This window comes from Psittacula echo, assembly GCF_963264785.1.
Source record: "Psittacula echo genome assembly, chromosome: 15".
NCBI classification, from domain to species: domain Eukaryota; kingdom Metazoa; phylum Chordata; class Aves; order Psittaciformes; family Psittacidae; genus Psittacula; species Psittacula echo.
The window spans coordinates 6812470-6831302 of NC_137751.1; the positions used below are offsets into that span (position 1 = coordinate 6812470).

Sequence of the window (18833 nt, forward strand, 5' to 3'; positions counted from 1 at the left end):
CCGGCCAAAGGGGTGGCGGGGAGGGATGGGGCTGCAGAACCCCCCCTGCCTGCCCTGTCCCACCATGGCTCTGGCTCACTCTGCCCTTGGCCCCGCGTCCTATATCCTCAACTCCAAGCCACATCCCCAGTGAATGCAGGAAAGGGTTTAGGAAGCCTTTCCCCAGCCGGTTATTTGGTGCTTGGATGCAGCTCAGCTCCTTGGCTGGCCACGGCGGGTCTGGTCCAGAGTCCAGCTAAAACCTTGCATCTCTCTCTGAGCTTAAACCCCAGGAGCCTCCCACGGCTCCTCTGCCTGTGGCAGTGCAAGAGGGGATCTGCATTGTCCCCCGTTTTACACATGTAACCCACCCCCAGCATCTCCCCTGGGGCTGCAGCAAGGTCTGGAAGAGCATCTTGCTTGGGAGCACAGCTCTTCAGTCCCTGCACGGATCACTTGGGACAGGATGGGTCCATCCACCCTTCTGGTACAGGACATGAGTGAACAACCCAGCTCTGGCTCCCCAGCTCCTGCGCTGACAGCAGCACGGGACCACTCGTTGCCCCCAGCCCCACAGAGGAGGCAGCAGGCCCGCATCATCTTCAAAATAAAACTTTATTTATTCGGTAACAAGAACATTGAATCTGCACCTCAGTGCACGAGTTCACATTTAAAAACAGCTGAGCACATCGGTCATAAAGTCTTGAGGGGGAAAGGGGACGATCCCAGCCACCAAGGAAGATCCAGGAGGAGCAGACAGAAGCGCGCCCCAGTCTGCAACTCCACCACCAGCCATCCCCGGGGTGATCCCTACGCACCAGCACGGGCGCCACATCTCCATAAAGGAAAAAGGCACTGGCACCTTCTTCTGTGCCAACAGAGATGTCTGCAGCGCGGGCGGGCTGTTAGCACCTCTGGCAGCACTGCCGGATGGTGACCGAGAGCCTGGACCCCTCCTGCACCAGGCCAGCGCCTGCCTCTGTCCCACACCAGCAAGGGTTCCGGGGGTCCTTCCCTTAGGGAGAAGCATGGGGGGAGTGCATGGAGCTGGGACCAGATTAAGGCAGGACACACCGTGAAGGGAGCAGGGGGCCTGCGGCAGGTATGGCTTCCTCCTGCTGCTGGGCTGGGAGAGCGCTTGGAGCAGCGCCCCGCTGCCAATTCCCTCCTCCAGCAGCCGGAGCTGCGGTGGGTTCCCTTCCACCAGCCCTTCGCTGGCAAAGGGACACGGAGCTAATCCCTGCCCCATCACCTCCTGAGCCCCTCCTGCCACCGCACTGGGACTGTGCCCCTAGGAAAGGTCTGAAAGGGGAAGAGATTTGTACAGGTCACAACTTCTCAAGCAGATCAGACACACACACACACACACAGAGCATCGAGTGCAACAGAACAGTGTACAAACCAGGTTCACACACACGCTATCCGCTTGTGCAAGGCTCACACGTTACAGTACAGCCGGGGCGGGCGAGGGGAGGTGATGGCTGAGATATTGTACAGGAGTCAATGTAAACAACGCAGCGTCCTCCGAGAGGGCTTTGCAAGACCAAAAGAACAGTTGCTTTGTACAAAAATGCCCTTAAAACAACACCTTTCTCCTAAAACCCCTCCATCAGCAAGGCTTGAGCTGCCCATAGTGCTTGGTGGGTCACAAGAAACACCCGAAGCAGGAGTGAACCACCACACATCCATGAGCCATCAGCATGGAGAAGGGACAACTGTCCCCAGGTAGAAACCTCTAATGCCAGGGGTCTTGGTGGCTTCATTGCCCAGAGGCTGGAGAGCTGCATGGGACACGTCCCTCCAGCTCCTTCCCCTTTCTGCCATCCAGCTCTGAGCCTCCAGCCCTCCAAAACCTTCACAGCTCTGCAATGGAACCACACTCCCCAATTCACTCTTCCCAGATTAAAACCATGGCGATGCTGGGACAGAGCTGAGGACAAGGGCACAGCACCACACCTCCCCAATTCACTCTTCCCAGATTAAAACCATGGCGATGCTGGGACAGAGCTGAGGACAAGGGCACAGCACCACACCTCCCCAGCTGAAGCACCTGGACAGCAGCAGAGTAGGGGAAGGAAGCAGCATTTCTGGTCTGCATGGAAGAGCCTTTCTATAGGGAATTTCTCCTGAGATGGAGCTGGGCAAAGAAACCAGATCCCCCTCCTCCTCTTCCCTTCTCAAGGGAACAAATGACACACAGAGCTTTCCCCTCCCAAGCAGATCCTTGTCACCAGGACATGCAGCCAGCCAAGCACACTGCTCCCTCCAACGCAGGGCAGGCCTGCTGGCACCCTAGCCCTCGCAAGGAGCAGGCAGACGTGTCCTTGGCGTTGGGAATGGTGGGCAGCAGGGTTTGGTGAGGTTTGTGGGGGAGGCAAGGCCTGGAATTGTCCTTCACAAGATGACATGAGCCACTTGCCCTTTCCTTTCGCCCAGCTCCGAAGCCAGCTGGAGCTGGCCAGAAGAAGCCAAATGCGTTTCCATGTCCTAAAGAGGTATCTGGCCTCCTGGGCCAGGGACTTGGGTGGCTTCTAGTGACCGAAATGGCCTGCAATGATGTGGTACGTGACCCAGGCTGGGCTACTTCGGGCTGTGCTCCAGCCTGCAGCTAGCACGGGTGACAGAGCCCAAGCTCCTTGGAAAGGAGGGATGAAGCACATGCTGCTGCTGGAGCACAGACACACAGCCCCATGCTGTGGCAATGTGGGACAACCCCTGGGAGCTACAGGAGGGCAGAGAGGTGGGATCCTCACCTGTGGGGCTACGGACACCCTTTCCCCAGGACAGACACATGCTGCTTCCCAATACTCTACAGCACTCCGGTGCTGTGCATTCCTCTCCAGCTCAAGCTGAGCTTGTCCCATCAGAGCCTGCAGCATCAGCACCGCTTTCTAGGCACAGCCTTGTCTGCTGCTCCTCCCACAGCGCGTCCTCTCCATGCTGGGCTTTCAGCAGCTGGAGCCATTCTGCAGCTTCTCTCTGCTTTGCTCCTCCTCAGGGGGCAGATCTGAGCTAGAGCCAAGCACCAGCTCACACACACAGGCTCCTGCCACAGACCTTCCATGGGATTGGAAAGCTCTGGGTCCTGTCTGCAAGTGCCTTCCTACAGCACACATACAAGTTGCTGGTACGCACGGCTGGAAATGAGGAGCTTTGATTTAACCAAACTGCTTGGGAACTATTAAATCATTTGCTGGAGAGGTTGGAGCAGACCCTTCATCAAACATGGGTTCTCCAGGGAAGCAAGAACCTGCAGAATGGCTCGGAGCAGCCCATGGCTTTCCACATCCAACTGGCACTTCCGAAACCCAGCTTCCAGCAGGAGGGAAAGGGGCAGATGCACTGTCCCCCTCCTGATGGGGGTGATGGGGGGGTTCACACAGGACTGAAGGAGAAGGGACAACATTTGGCAAAGGCTGGCATGGAGGCTCACTTCTGGAAAGGGGAGACAGGCTCCAATGCCAAACCCACCCCCGTTTCTGGGCAGATTACAATGAACAGCACTGAGTCTGAGTAAGACGGGTTTGTTTTCCAGTTTACAGAATGCAGTCTTGCCCTTTTTAAAAAAACAGAAAACCACATGGAAATGACAAAAAAAAAAAAAAAATCTCTATAAATACCATATATACAATTTAGGCAAAAAAATAAAAAGAAAAAGAAAAAAAAAAAAGGAAAAAGAATCCAGAAAAGCTCATCCCTCCAGGTGCTGGGAGTGACAGCAGAGAGGACAAAGCTTTGCATTCAGTAGGGGCAACGCATCATGTAATAGGTTTGGGAGTGCCCAGAAGTGCCCGTGAGCAGAAGGGAGAGGAAAACTCAGGCAGCACGAGGAGACAAGAATGAGGCAGAGGGGAGGCAGCAGGAGAGCAGAGGACAGATGATATGGCCATGAACTTGGAAGGCCCACAGCAGTATTCAAGTAATGGGAGGGTTTAAACCCTAACGAGGTGTTTGTTTTAAAAGAACACTCTGGCTTTGGGGGGTCTCCTCCTCTCACACAATGGTTTTGGGGCAGTTGAGAGCTTGGAGTTCACGGAGGAGCTCTGCATGACCTGCACCAGGAGGTGAGCACTGATCTGATCTCTGGGGTTTTTGGAGCCCATCCATCAGGATCTACCCACATGCTCCCTTTGAGGATGCACCAGCGGAACCGAGCCCAGGGGGTTTGTCCTGTAGCAGCTTTGTGAGTGATCTGCCAGCATCAAGGAGTTCCAGTTTGCAGAAGTAAAAGAAAGGCCAAACAAAGGGACCTTGGCACAAGCCTTCACATTTGTGGGGGCTCTCACCCCAACAACTGCCCAGCACCATTTCAAAGCATGGGGAAAATTCAAGTGAGGAGTTCGGATCCGGTTCTAAGCACAACCCCACCTTGCCGAAGCAAGCCAACATCGCTTTCACATGACAGAAGTGTTCTTTTAAAACAAAGTACAAACAAAAAAAAAGAACATTTGAGGTTATCTGAGTTAAAAAAACTTAAAAAACCCAAACAGTCCTGCAGTCAGAGTCACACACAGAAGAACCAACCCACACCTACATGCGCCAGAACAGTAAAATGACAATATATATATATAAAATTAACCAATAAAGTGCATGTTCCTTATATTACACCTGCCCCTTAGGTGAACGCAACGCCACGGCTTGTGTGGAGAAATCCCAGCCGAGGGCTCAGGATCACATTGTGTTGTAGAGGGGATTGGTTGTCCGCTTTTTATCATTGGTCTTTTTGAGCCTCCTCAGAGGGTGAGTTCTCCCGTGCTGCTGCCGTGGTGCGACAGCCAGGCCTCGAGCTGGGGACAAGGAGTCCAGGACCTGCGCCTGGAGCAGTGGAGGACCCTCCTCGGAGCTAGTCCACATTGGATCCATGCTGGAAAACAAGCTCTGCTGGCTGGAGCCGCACTCCTTGGCGTACTGAGCTAGCGGCCTCTCCACAGGCTTGCTCTGGGCAATGCACTCGGTTGTTCTGAGCTGTTCCACAAAATGCTTAGCGGGCTCCGGGGAGGAAAGGCGATGCTTTCCACAGGAATCCCTCTCCAACCTCCCCCCGCGAAAGCCTCGACCCAGGGCAACGCAGGTGAGAAGCACCGGGTTGGCATGGGAAGAGGCTGACTCCCTCTCAGACAAGTCATCCTTGGAGAGGTCCAGGCAGTCCAGTTTGGCCAAGGATGCCGAGCGTTTCATGTGGGATGGTGTGGTGAGCCCTGCGTGCCGGATCCGAGCCTCTATCTCCTTCGCTCGCTGCTTGACCAGCCCAGGGCTGTTGCTGCGCTCCTCCACGCTGCAGCTGCTGGAGCTATGGGACAGGCCGTAACACAGGAAGGAAATGTCCAGAAGGTCCATGTTTTCATCATGTTGGCTGGTGAAGTCCTCACCGCTCAGCTGCCTCGAGGTGCTGGCACCCCCCCTACAGAGAGGTCTGTCCCTGAATGGGAGAGCTGCATCTCCCTCCATGCCACACGGCGTGACCGGCTCGTCATCAGTACCCGTGCTCTGCTCAGTGACACCTTCCAGGTGAATCACACAGGGGTGAGAAGAGTGATCTGGGCTGGCTGAAGGTGTAGAGGTCACCTGGGCAGAGGGAGAAGCAGCACCGAGGTGAGCAGATAACCCACCACCATCCTCATGGGGGCTGCCCACAGTGCAGGTGACCTGCTTGTGTACCGCGTGCTCCAGTGAGAGGTTTACCAGCATCGGAGCTCGGGGACAGGTCGAGCACAAGGAAGGGTTCAAGTTTTCATCTAAAGAGGGGATGGCTGTGACCAGCCCGCCCTGCTCACAGCTTGCATTGGGGCGCTCTGCAGACTTGACCATGGGAGTGTATTCGATTATTTCAATTCTCTTTGCGAGGAAGGAGGGCAGGGCTGGCTCCTCCGTCCCATCGAATGAGACCACTGTCCTGCACTGCTGGGCCATTCCCTCCTGCCCCGGGCTGGGCTCTGCAGGCAGAGGTTCCTGTGCAGGCAGGTGCCTGCCCACAGGCAGCTCTGCTCCAGGAGGCAGAGGCAGCTCCTCATTGCCTGGAGCCCGTCCTTTGTCACCCTCCGGAGCCAGCTCCAGGGGTGGCTCCTCGCTCTTTCCCCGCAGCAGGAGCTCAGCAGCAGGAGACTCATTCCTGGAGTTCTTGCGAGTGGGTAAGATGCAGACTGGGGATGTGTGCTGGTGCTCCTGCTCCTGCCTCAAGCGCTCCTCAAACTCCAGGGTGGCTCGTCGGACAGAGCCAGGGCACCACTTGGGCTCAGGGTTCATGGAGCTGCGAGGCTCTTGCTGCTCCCCTCCAGAGCTGCTTTCCTCCAGGTCTAATCTACCAGAAGATGGCTGCAGGGAAGGGGCAGCTTCTTGCTCAGCTTGCGCAGGGTCCTTCTCCTTTTCCTGGTGTCCAGCACAGGTTCCTTCGCTCTGCTCCACCCTTTCTGATGCCCAAATCGCCTCCACTGGCAGGTCATGCACCGTGTTCCTCTTTGGTGTCTGGGTGAGGTTGGCTGAACCTTCTTTCTGCTGGGCAGGTCCTGCTCCCTGCTTGATTGACTCGATCTCTGTGATGATCTCCTTCACAGAAATGGCATTTTCTGAGTGGGATCTGGTGAGATGGCCTGTGCTGGGCAGCTCGGGCACCTCCTGCAACACAGGAACAGTACAATTACAAAGTGGATCAGCTGTGCTGACACACAGCAAATGGCAGCAGCTTAAAGGAAATGGGGCTGCACGCTCCCAAAGGAACAAGAAGTGCATGTGCTAGTGTGTGGGGATAGACTACAAGTGCCATGATGACTAATGAAGCATTATTGTCTCTGGGTGCTGCATTCAAGATATTCCAGGCTGGATTTTCACCTAGATTGAGATTCAAGAACTTCTTACTTAATTGCCCTGAATTCCAGGGGAATTTAGCTTTTTTTTAATAAATGAAAGTCCACTTAACAAAATAAAACTACCCCTACTGCTTCTAAAGGCACAGTTCTGAACTGAAAACTGTGAAAGATTCTGCTCATAGAGGGGAGTGAACAGAAGTACAGGACAAAGAATAAAACCTGGTTTCCTGGAAGAAAATAGAAAGAGAGGCTCTTGCATCCACACGGACGCTCCTGCCAAATCACTGGAGAGAGTGTTTGCCCATTATATTTGGAAGAGTCTTACTGCCTCACATGGAGATGGAAAAGATTCAAGCAATGCAGCGTGGAATTTAAATAAGAGAGGCTCCCAGAAAATGATGGCCCCAGACATCATCAATCCCTGTGAGAGTCAGGGAGGATGGAAAGCAATTATAAGGGAAAAGGACCTCAATTCAGAGGTTACTAAATTTTGTCAGGATCATATCTCTACCCAAGAGAGCAGTGAGCCATGACATGCCTGATCCCATCGCTCTAGGACTGGACAGGCTCATTCTATTCTATGATTCTATGATTCTTCCTCCAGCAGTGGAAGTTCCACATCTGCCTTGATTTACTATCCCACTGCTGGTGCTTCCCAACCAGGGGAAGGTGCAAGTTTTACCCCATTCTTTGGTGGATTTCTCAAGTCAAGATAAATACCCACACTGGTTCAAGATGTTGAACCTTGGATTCAACCTATCTGATGCAAACCTCAAAGTAAGTTTCTCATGAGAACAGCACAGCAGGTCAAGGCTGACTCAGTCAGTGCCCTGCCTCTGCCAGCAAGCAGATGTTTAAGGAGAAAGCACAGAGAAGGCCAAGTATCTAAAAGAGAAGAAGAGGGAAGCATCTAACAATGCCTCCCCAATGGCCACCCTGCTCAGTGAGAGCCAGAATTAGCAATGCCCTGTCCACAGCAAGAGAACCAGGTTTGAGCAGCAGTTTCCTAGGAAAAATGAGCAAGTTATTTTAACCTTTTGCTGTTCTTCATCTGTGGAAGAGTCATCTGATGCCTGAGGAGAGTTTCCAGAGCTGTTCCTTCGAGTATCTGCACCCCCATCCACCGCAGGCGGCACTTCCAGCACAGGCACCCTGGAGACTCCGTTCCTTCCACTCCCTTGCTCCTCCATCCTGGAATGGGAGCAAGTGCGTGACCGGCTCTCCTGGGAAAGCTCCACAAATTTCTCCAAAGCACTGAAGAAATCAATCCTGTCTGTACTTAGCTCTGTCACCGCGGGCTGGGGATTTTGTTGGAGACTTGAGGAATTTTGATTTGGGGAGTGGGGAAAGTCTTTCAAGCACGAAGTGAATTCTTCCATGGGAACCAAGTGCACATTCATATCAGGCTTAAGGGCATCTTTTTCCAGATCGTCCACTGTCAAATCAGGGAACTCTGTTATTTCCAAAGGGTGCTGGAGTTGCATTAAGGCCTCGGAAGCACGGCAGTTATCAGGGGGAACAGAGTCCACACAACATCCTGCCGTACAGCCATTGATACTGTTCAGGTTCAGCTTGTCCTCCATCTGCTCAGCGTGGAAGTCTCGACACGTAAACTCTAGGTGGATCCTTCTCTCCTTCACACACACCTCCTCGATCATGTTGGCATCCTCTGGGAGCTGCTGCTCCCTGTCTAGCTCAGCTGAGTAGACAGGAGACACTGGCTGCTGGTTGTCGTTGGTCTTTGCCTCTGAGATCTGGTCGGCTGAGGTGGTGATCTCCTTTTTGTTCAGCTCCAGCCCAGACTTGCAGATGGGCTCGTGATGGTCCGAGAGGTCACTGTCCGAGTGTGAGCGCCACAGTTTATTGTGCCGCTGTTTGCTGTGGGAAGGAAAAGGAAGGAAAACATTGAGTAGTATCTTCACATACCGGAGCCAGACCCACTTTGTTGTAAGAGGATGAAACCTACATGAAGAATCATGCCAAATACTAGAGTCATTGACCACAACTGCAGCTCCACTTAAACAGGTCAGGGTCAAACCCGCTGCTGGAGAAGTTGATCCAATAACAAGCCACATTCCCCAGCAGTATTTTATCAGTCTATTCAACAAACAATGTTTAACTGACTACAGAATTTGGTCCTCCTTCAACCACAAAGCACTTTTTGCTAGCAGGTGAGTGATGACCAAAGAGAGAGGGTCTCTAGTCCTGGATGTGAGTGGATGGTGGACATGGAATGAAGTCAGATTTCCTTTGTGGCTCCTTCTTTGAACAGCTTCAGTGATCAATCACTGGGCTCTGGTAACCAAGAGGGTAGGGTGGGGTGAGAGGATGTGGGTGTGTGTAAAACAGAAGTCATCCTCAACAGTCAACAAGCCTGCCTTTCACAGGAAGGAAGCTCAAGAGTTCTCCAGCTCTTGGAAAGCCCCCTTAGGAAGGTCTAAGCAGTCACAAAGCCAAGCAGCATTGCGACATCTTCCTTATCCCCACCTGCCAAAACACCCAGCCCGTGCCCCTGGGCTTACAGAGAGCAAAGGAGGCAAGTTCTGACAGTGAAGCCACACCAGCTAACCATGCCTGCAAGGGCTTCGCTGAGTGACCATGGCCAGAGGGCTGTGCTTCCACCGATTGCCCCTAGGAGGAGAGCAGATACCACAGAAAGGTCTTGGATCAGCAGGAGACCTTGGAAAACCTCCTCAGTCCCTTGCTAGTGCGAGCAGGCGCTCCCAGACACATCCATCGGCTGCAGTAAGTTAATTAAGAGATGCCATTGAACTAATTACAATGCACTGGTTTGGTTGTGGGTGCCCAACAGCTAAGGAAAATAATCCACTGCAGATTTGGCTTTCCAACCCCATAATCAACTACAACCTTCATGTATGATACAGGTCAGGATCAGGGCCTTTCAGAGAAGAGGAGGATCAAGACTAGAGGCCAAAAGGCGTTGCTCTGGGGTGCACGTGCTCTGTCTCTAATGGGTTTTGGATCAAGTCTGACATTGGCAGCAGAACCAGGCTTGTCCAGGAGGCAGGTTGCTGCTGAGGCTCTGCATGGGATGCTAACAGCTTGCCATGTCTCTGCTTATGTAATGTGGGGAGAAGCTGTTGATGTTTTCTGAGGGCACTTCCTACCCTGGTGCTTCAGTGCTCACATCCAGCCGCACATCAGATTTTGAAGACAAAACTACCCTCACATACGAGCAAACCCAACTTGCCCAGCACAGCCTTGATCTGAGAATCAAAACACACGTAAACAACCACTGGGAGAGGTGCATTGTATCAGCTTTCAATCTCACACTTCCTCCACTCTCACAACCTGCAAGGTGTGCTAAAAGCAGAACAAGAGCCCACATCCCTTCCTAGAGCCCACTGCCACCTCTTCACCTTCCTGGGCAGCATTCCCAGTGCTGGGGAGAACACCCAATGGCACAAGGTTTGGGGCAGCACTGGGGCTGTCCAGCTTGTGGTCACATCAGCCTTGGACCAAGGCTGCCCCCCCAGCTGCAGCCAGCTCTCTAGACTCTGGTATAGCATTACTGCTGTTGATTTACAAGTTGCACAAGCAATAGAGGATCCCAAACACTGTTTTCCTGTAACTTATCCATAACTAACAAAAGCAACCGGGCTGGCTCAGCCTTTCTGTGGCTATCACCAGATAGATAGGAAGAGACAGTTTAACTAACCCCAGGAAGTATGACAGTCCCAAAGAGCAAAACACGCTTGTTGTTGTGACTAAAAGCAGGCAGGGGGTTTTCATTTTACAGCTGGAAAACATATCCCAGTTGCTATAACCCCAACACAAAACCGTAACCAGATAGCGCGAGCACATGGCTGCCCTCACATACCATCCCCCTGAAACTGGAGCAGTCACGAGTGTGGATCTGCTGGGTTTTTGTTTTTTACCTATCCTGGAATACTGCAGCAATAAACAAGGCAGGCAGAGAGCAGAGGGCAAAGCTCAATAACTTAAAGAAAGCGGGGAAGAAAAAGGCAGTTTGGAGCTGAGAAAGGAACCACATCAACACGGACCCCTTCTGCAGCACAGAAAGGCCATTCCTTGCTTCAGTGAAGCATCATTTACTACAGGCTTTTCAGTCCTACCCACACAGGTACAACCCACTGCTCTTGCATTTCTTAAAGCCTCACAAGTCATCCTCTTCATGCTGTTGTATGGGGACCGGCCGAGTAGGTCAGGAACAGTGGTGTGCTCAAGTGGGACGGGAGCCACACACCAGATAAATGATGGCAGCAAGAGAAGATTTACCTCCTGAAAGATAGATTACTGGAAGACAGGGGAAGAAAAGTCCTTAACCAAAATGTTTGTAGACAGTGGCTCTGCAGGTGTGCCACCAACCACCAGTGGGACATTACCTAAACCAACTGCAGGGCTGAAGATGTGATATACCAGCTGCTACCAGCCCAGGGCTCCTCACAGGTGTTCACCAACCTGTTGCAAAGGATGTTCATGTGTTTTTCTGCTCTGAAAAGCGTCTTTTCCTCCATCCAGCCTATCCCAGTGAGATTTGATTGCCCAGTCTGCTCAGTGCTACATAGCACACCACACTGGTCAGGTCACGTCTAGCTCAGAGTTAAGCTCTGACCTTTATTAACTGGTGCCAGCAGCACGTTTAGTGTCACACGAGGCACTAAAGGGAGGTGTGGTGTCTGTCTTCAAGGGTTTCAGTCCAGAAGAGCATAGATGTTTCTTGAAGTATCTATGCTACTGTGATCTATCCTGAGTATTACCTGGCTTTTGCAAGTGGATAGGACAGACTCAAAGGGACAAAACCAAGCAGAGGATGGAGGTGATAACTATACCCTAAAGAAATAACGTGAGTGCCTGAGCTGCTGTAAAGAGCAGCATAAGGCAGAAACCTTTCAAGAGCACCATGCAGCTATGAAGAAATTACTCTGGTCAAAACATGGCCAGAGCATGCGGCAGGAGGCTCAATCGGGGTAGTTCTGCTTGCTTCAGATCTGCTCCCTGGCAAAGTACACCAGCATCCTAAACAAAACACTGTAATCTGGTGAATACAGAGTATCACTACCTCCTTCCAGCTGATCACGTGAAGACATTGCTTAATGCAGCTTGCAAGTGGATTTCTCAGAAACATGCAATATTTGTGTCTTTTGCTAATCAGGTGATAGGCTTGGGCTTACAACATGCTTGCCCAGCTCCACACCAGCCTCAGGACTCCATGCAGGAATAAACACCGCTGTTGCAATGCACAGAACATCCTGTCCCCTCCCCTAACACCAACACTTACCGAAGTGATCTAAATAAAACCAGACCAGCTGCTGAGGAGAGGCATGCTCAACAGGGAACTGTAAGGCTGAGATGGAGACAAAGCGAGTTCCCTGCCAAGTGATGTTACAAGCAATAGGAACACCATTTATCTCTGCTGGAGGCTGCACAGCTTTGAATGCTGCATTCGGATGGTAGATCACAGGATGCTACTCTCCAAAAAAATCAGCCATCCTAGAAGCCGAAGAGCCTCCTAAAAGCTCTTTATTACACCCATTTTCCCAGGCTCAGCTGAGATAACCCATGAAAACAAAGTGCTATCTTTCCCAAGACAATGAGGAGCTCATAATGCAGCAATGGAAGTCCTAATTAAAATAATGGAGTCAATCACTTATGCCTTAACACAGGTAATCAGTCATTCCTTCCACTCACCTGGCCAGCAGGATCCCTTGGTATTCCTCCAGCTGCCGCATAAAGCTGGGGTTGGGCTTGGTGACTGTGCGCCGCTCCTTCACATAGTCGTATGCCCTGTCCAGGTTCCAGCCATATTCCTTCATGGCATAGGCGATCACCGTGGATGCCGAGCGGCTCACTCCCATCTTGCAGTGTACCAGGCACTTGGAACCATTCTTCCTGAGGTGGAAGAAAGACAAAAAGAGGATCATTAAATAGAAAACATGGCCCCTGAGAAGCTTAAGAAAACAGCAACTTCTTTACTGGAGCATTATCAAACATATTTTCAACGCTGTGGCCACAGTTGGAAGTCTGGGATATGATCTGATAATCCAATTTACAAACTGGGGCAAGACACACAAAGAAAGTGAAGAACAGGGTCTTAATATTCTTAACAGATTTTGTTACAACAGCTCTTCTGCAGCTTTTATCACACATGGACAAACACCGGTTGTTTGCAGGTTCATGAAGACTGCTAAAGACTAGTATGGCACCCTTGAACTTAGCCCCAGTGGCCCATGGGTATTAAGCAGTATTCCAAAGGAAAAAGGCATCCATATATCACACAAATGTGGCGTCACAGTGCTTAAGTACTTAAGGGAATACAGTGCCACCACCTCAAATAAAGTAAATCTCAAGCCATACTCAAACGAGGCAGCTTGTAAAGGCTATGAGAAATTGCAAGCACCAGCTACAGTTAAGAGATGACAGACTTCTATAATGGAAATAATACTTTAAAAGCAACATATGCCAATCTGCTTTCTGACCCGTTTTCCCTTAGGAAGGCTGCTGAATTAACTGGAGACAGCTCATGTAACTGGGATGCAGTTCTCTGCAGTAAAAAGGCCCTACTTTCAGCACCCGCTATCAGATTACTCACTATAACTGACAGCTCAGAGAGCTACCCAGGCACTTACTCCTGTTAAAGGGAAGAGTTTACTCTGGAGCTTTACACTACAAGAAATCACTTCCAGACTGTGGGCTTCATCATACAACCTCACAATGCAGGGAACAGCTTAAGTTTGGTTTTGGCTTAGGAGGTTTTGCTTCTTACTTCAGTTAAGCCCTGCTCAATTTGTTACTGCCCTTCCCTCCCTCTAGCACCTCTCCAGATCCATTGCATTTCCTAAGCAGCAGGCAAACTGTTAGCTCTCCAGTACAGGAATTACCCATTCCACTGTTTGCCTGGACTGCAGCTGGGCGGAAACCCCTCACTAGTCCTACCTGCTCCTTGTACAAGCACCTACAAGAATAAAAATGTGTTGAAGGCAACTCTTGGCCAGAAACTACAAAGTGAAAATGCTTTGATGCCAGGTATGCGAGGAAAAGTAGCTAAGAAAATCAGTAGGAAAATATAAAATACTTAATATACATCTTCTAAATGTGTTTGTTCTGCTCTGAAAAGACTTACTTTGCCTTGGAGATGAATTTGTAGGTGTCATTCCAGTAAGCCAGAAGATCTGTTGCTTCTTCATCGTACACCCGAATATTATGGTATTCAAAGAGCCCAGGGAAGAAGTTATCTATTTCGCGAGTCACATTCAAGATATACCTCACCCTGCATGGAAACAGAGAGCAGATGAAAACACAGAATGGGCAGAACACAGCAAGCTCAGAGAGGGATCACAGCTGCACACAACATGTGCACTCACAACTGCCTTGTGAGTGGCAAAACTCCCAGCATTTGAAGTTGCAGTCTTGCACACACCTCCTTGGAAACCAGGGCTCAATGCAAGGAAGCAGCAGCTGATACAGACAAAAGGTTTGGCTTAGCAATTTCGAGCCTAGCCTCTGATGAAGGGGCTTCCGCCCATGCTGGATAGGAACTTCCTTTACAGCATGTCAGGTTGCACACTGCTTGCCCACCTAAGCTAGCAACACTTGTGTCACAGGAGCTCCAGTACAGCCTGTTCAGTTCATGTTTGGACACTTTCTCAAAGCCCCTTTGTGCATCTCCTCTCCTGCTGCACCAGCAACACAGGAAGATTGAAGATACAAGCTCGTGAGCTACAACATAGTTAAACAAATGCGGAAAGTAACTACAGAGAGATGAAACGGACAATGAGCCACTGGGGAGGATTTATTTCTTATCCCTTAATTTTCTGGAAACGAAGCTGCTGGGGAAAGCATATGGTATTTATGTACATTACACTGAGTATTTTTAGCCCTGAGGGTTACTCGTAAGATGCTTATGAACTGCAGTCATGCTGGGCTACCAGACAGAACAAGAGCACTGCAAGGGAGTGACATCCCTTTTCCCTAGCAGGTATGAGAGCGCTGGCAGTCAAATAGGACCTGTCTGACCCAAGGGAACTGGAGCAGACCCTGAGCTCAGCGAGGGGAGTCCATTTTGCCAGGCTGATTTTCTGAGGTGCAGGTACATTAGCAATTCAGTTCAGCAGTGATTTGTTTTCTTTCCACTGGATTTGGCACAAATAAGCCAGGCCCATAAATAATGATTTAATTGCAAAATCTTGTTGCTTAGATCCACCTGGCCTAGAGAAAGGACACTCTAAGCTTAAACCTGAAAGGGCAGGAGACAGAGGAACCCATCAGTGCTAAGTGAGAGCTATAGGACTTCCACCTGGGCCCCACTCAAAGCAACAAATGCTCTTTTCACATTTTCCTTTCTGCTGCAGTCCGGAGGTGCAGACCCCAAAATGCCTCTGTAAGCATGAGACCTCAGTCCAGAATAACGGGCTGAAGCAGAGGGCACAGAGCCAACCACACAGCATCCAGTTAAGTAATTGTGGCTTTTTGCTACTTATAGCTGTGAGATTGCTGGCTTCCTTTGTTCACCAAAGGGATGTCAGTCAAGGTCAGGGAACAAGATTCTTTTACTTTAGGGTGCCTGTTTGTGGGACGCGGAGTTTGGAGGAAGCAAGAGCTTGTTTGGATCTGCAAACCCTTTAGTAAGACTCAGGTTACACAGCAGGTATGGAAGAGAGTTTGTTGCACAGACAAGTGTTGAGGCCAGGCTCTTGCTTTTAAGCTGATAGCCTGAAGCTACTTACCCTCTGTTCTGCAAGTCTTCCAAATTGGAGGCGTTCCATTCCGAGCCCTGCAGGGAGAACATGCAAAGAGACGCATCAGCCAGAAGGAAGACATGGCCAGACAACTGATGGAGGGAGGGACGGTCATCAGTGACCTGGAGGAAGAAGCTGGCCAGCCAAGTATTGAAGAGCAGAGAGGATCTTTTGAGTACATGGGTACACAGAAGAGTGGTAACAGTGCTAATGTTCAGCACCTTATCTCCCCCCATTAAGCAGATCTACTCTGAAGCAACAAGCAGCCCTGCAAAGCAGGAGCCCAGCACCGTACACTGGCACTTCTGCAAACCACTGACAAACCAACCTCAGCAAAGATGAGAACACTCCACCCTTTCCCTGGAGGCTGTGCCAGCTCTACCCCACAGAAGACAGACTACCAGCATCATCCAGGTGCTCTTTATGCATGAAACACCTATCTCACACATCAAAGGCACCAACACAGTAAACTCACTTGGGTTACACCTCGTCTCCCCATGTTCAAAGCCTGTGTGAGCAGAAATAAACACATCTAACCCTGGCTAGCTAACCCTCTGCAACACGCACAGGGCCTCCAAGCTGCTTGCTTCCTGCTCAAACACAAATCCTGACTGAGGACAAAAGCACTCAGACAAAGGCTTCCTTCAAAATTTAAGGTGCACAAGCTATCTGGTTCCCTGAATTGAAAGATGGTTCAATTAAGGGAGTAAGCAAGAGGGACTCTGGCAGCACTACCATCACCAGCAGAAGAGCACTGCCCATGGCTGCTCCCATGGCACAGGCTTCCACACCACCCAAGTTTCAGGTTGAGCCAGCCCCTGGAGCATAATCACTGCCTGCCTGCAAAGCCTGTCAGCCTGGGAGTTAGAACATCCCAGTCTTGCAGTGTCCATCCAGAGGGGTGCTGCTTGCCACAGAAAGCACAGGCACCCTGTGTCTGAGATGGGGGAGCTTCAAGAGCTCTGACTCACAGGCACACAATGCTGCCCGTGACAGCACTTCCAGAGAAGTCCTGAGCACTCCCAGCCCATGTCTGGATGTACACGCACAGGAAAGGGCTGTGTTACTATTCTGGTAGCTACTGGGGATAAGTCTGTTGTCTTGACACGAGAAGCAGCTCATTCTTCCCAAAGTGAACCACTTCCTAAGAGAAATCATCATAATGAAGATACCATTCAAGAGTTCAGCACAGACGGAAATCTCAATTTTGAGCAGGATAAAAGAGCAAATGTTACATTCCATGGCAGCACAGATTACACCAGAAGCCATCGCCTTCAGCCACAGATCAGGGCAGCTCCACCAAAGCCCAGAGCTGTGCACAATCTGAAGGATGAGTATGGTGGCTCTTGCTATTCAGGATGTGCCAACAACTATATTGTGATCCCTGCTGTACTCACCCTGGCCCTCAGCCTTTGTTAACTTTATACTCTTTCTTCCTGGCCAAGGAAGAATACCTTAATTCAGGCCTGGGAAGTACCAGTTTCCACAGGTATGGAGAACAATGCTGCAGTGGTGAAAGCCTTTTCTCCTATCCTTTGATCCACAATTACCAACACCATCAGATCTCTTACTTCCTGCTTAGTTATTTTAGCACTCCATAAGTGGGATCCCACAGGGCTCTTGACTCTACCTGGAAGAAAACAGCTCTATGCCTCACTTTGCCTTGCAGTATAGACACTCCTGAACTAAGCTGGTGCCCAGCCCCAGCAGCGCTGTTCCTCACTGCAGAGCTGCTTTGCAGATACTTCTATTCCACACATTAGCCACAGCTCCTTCAAGCCTTGTTTTAAAGGTCTTGCTCTTATTAAACACACTCTGAGCCAAGACTCCAAGCCCTGCAGCGCCCTGAACTGCCTGTACTGCTTTTGACTGGCACAGTAAGGCTGTGAACAGGTCTTTCTCTCCAGAGAACATACAATTTGCAAGAATAAAATCCATTACATTGTAGATACTTTAATTTTCCCGGCTCTACCCCACCACAGTTTCTCGGGAGCACTCACATTAACATACACCATTGCTTCTGAGCCACAGCACTAAGCTTTAAGGAGACTGGGAGAGGCCCTCTCCATTTGGAAAGCCCAGCGAGCCCAAGAGGAATGGCTTTGTTTTAAGTTGAGCCAACCTCATAGGCTAGACTTCCCAACCAAACCTGTGTCTGTTGCTCCAGGGCTGGGAAATCCAGTGGAACGCTGACTCACCAGAAGAAGGTGCAGTAATTAGACAGGGCCTAGCAGCAATGAAAGGCAACTAAGCCAGCAAAACATTAACAGGCAAAATGTTTATGTTTCCTTAAGTGACTTATCTTCAGGATTCTTCATTAGGCTCCTCTGTTCCTCCTGGACCACATGAACTCAGAGCTTTCCATGTTACAAGAGTGTGATTCCACCAGAACGTTAGACAGCTCTCCCCAGACAGTTCCCCTCCCTCTTTGCTGTAGATATGCCCTTCCCAAACACACACCAAGAACTTGCTGTGTGGATGCCCTGGACAGTTGAAGCTATGAAACTCATCATACATGAAAGGAAATAGCCCTGAAAAGTAGTTAGAATTAAGACTTTTTGCCTTCCATCGTCTAGTATATCTTAGAATACCAGGTTGGAAGGGACCTCAAGAATTACTGGTCCAACCTTTCTAGGCAAAGGATGACCAAGACTAGTGACAGGGTCTACAGCTTGGCTGGTGTTGTATGGCAAGGTTTAGCACAGCCAAGAAGCCAGGCTGCTCTTGTTCAACAGGACTAGTGTCTTGCTTAAGACTACGTGACCCCAGGATCAGCCAATCTCTCCATCAGAGTTCCAGAGCTCCTTCAGAGGCCTCTGTGTCAGCCGAGACATAGGGAGATGTGTCTGGTGAGTTTACTTTTGAATTCACTGTAAGACTTACCAGAAAGACATGATCAAATATCTGTGTGGGGCTGTCCATCTGCCCAAGGATCACTATCATTTCATTGTCAATGAACTCTTTGAACTCCCGCAGGTTACACACCATCTGCATCTCCAGCTCGGTGCGTATCTGGGTGGGGAGGAGGAACACAAAGAAGCCATGTGAAGGTTTTGTTCCAGCCTTTCATCATGGCAGAAAGCACAGAGCTCTCTGGTTGGCACAACAGCACTTCCAGTGCTGTTCCCTCACCACTCACCTCTTTTGAGGTGATGTTCTCCAAATCTTTCTGCATCATGATCTCCCTTAACTTGGTCTTAATCAGCCGTTCTGTGCGTTCCCGCTCAGTTGGACTGTCAGAAGAAAGCAAGAAGAATGAGTCACCAGAAGGAGAAACAAGCTGGACTCATGGCACTTTTAAAGAGGTATTGTATAGACTGGGTACCCTGCA

The 18833-nt window shown here is 50.4% G+C and overlaps 1 protein-coding gene across 2 annotated transcripts in view; it reads right to left on the reverse strand.

The window, feature by feature from the left end:
* Positions 1-575: 575 nt before the first annotated feature.
* Positions 576-18833, reverse strand: part of SSH2 (slingshot protein phosphatase 2) — a 52352-nt gene continuing 34094 nt past the window's right edge. The window contains exons 8-15 of one of the 2 annotated variants that reach the window (XR_013958079.1): positions 18642-18735; positions 18386-18514; positions 15491-15537; positions 13888-14034; positions 12456-12656; positions 7817-8660; positions 1936-6591; positions 576-1858 (exon numbers count right to left, since the gene is read on the reverse strand). Coding sequence is in view for 1 of the 2 variants with exons in the window: in XM_080630190.1 (XP_080486316.1) it covers positions 4651-6591; positions 7817-8660; positions 12456-12656; positions 13888-14034; positions 15491-15537; positions 18386-18514; positions 18642-18735 (3403 nt within the window). In the remaining variant the exon portion in view is untranslated. Of the gene's footprint in view, positions 6592-7816; positions 8661-12455; positions 12657-13887; positions 14035-15490; positions 15538-18385; positions 18515-18641; positions 18736-18833 lie in introns of both variants that reach the window. The other variant, XM_080630190.1, reaches the window with a different exon arrangement.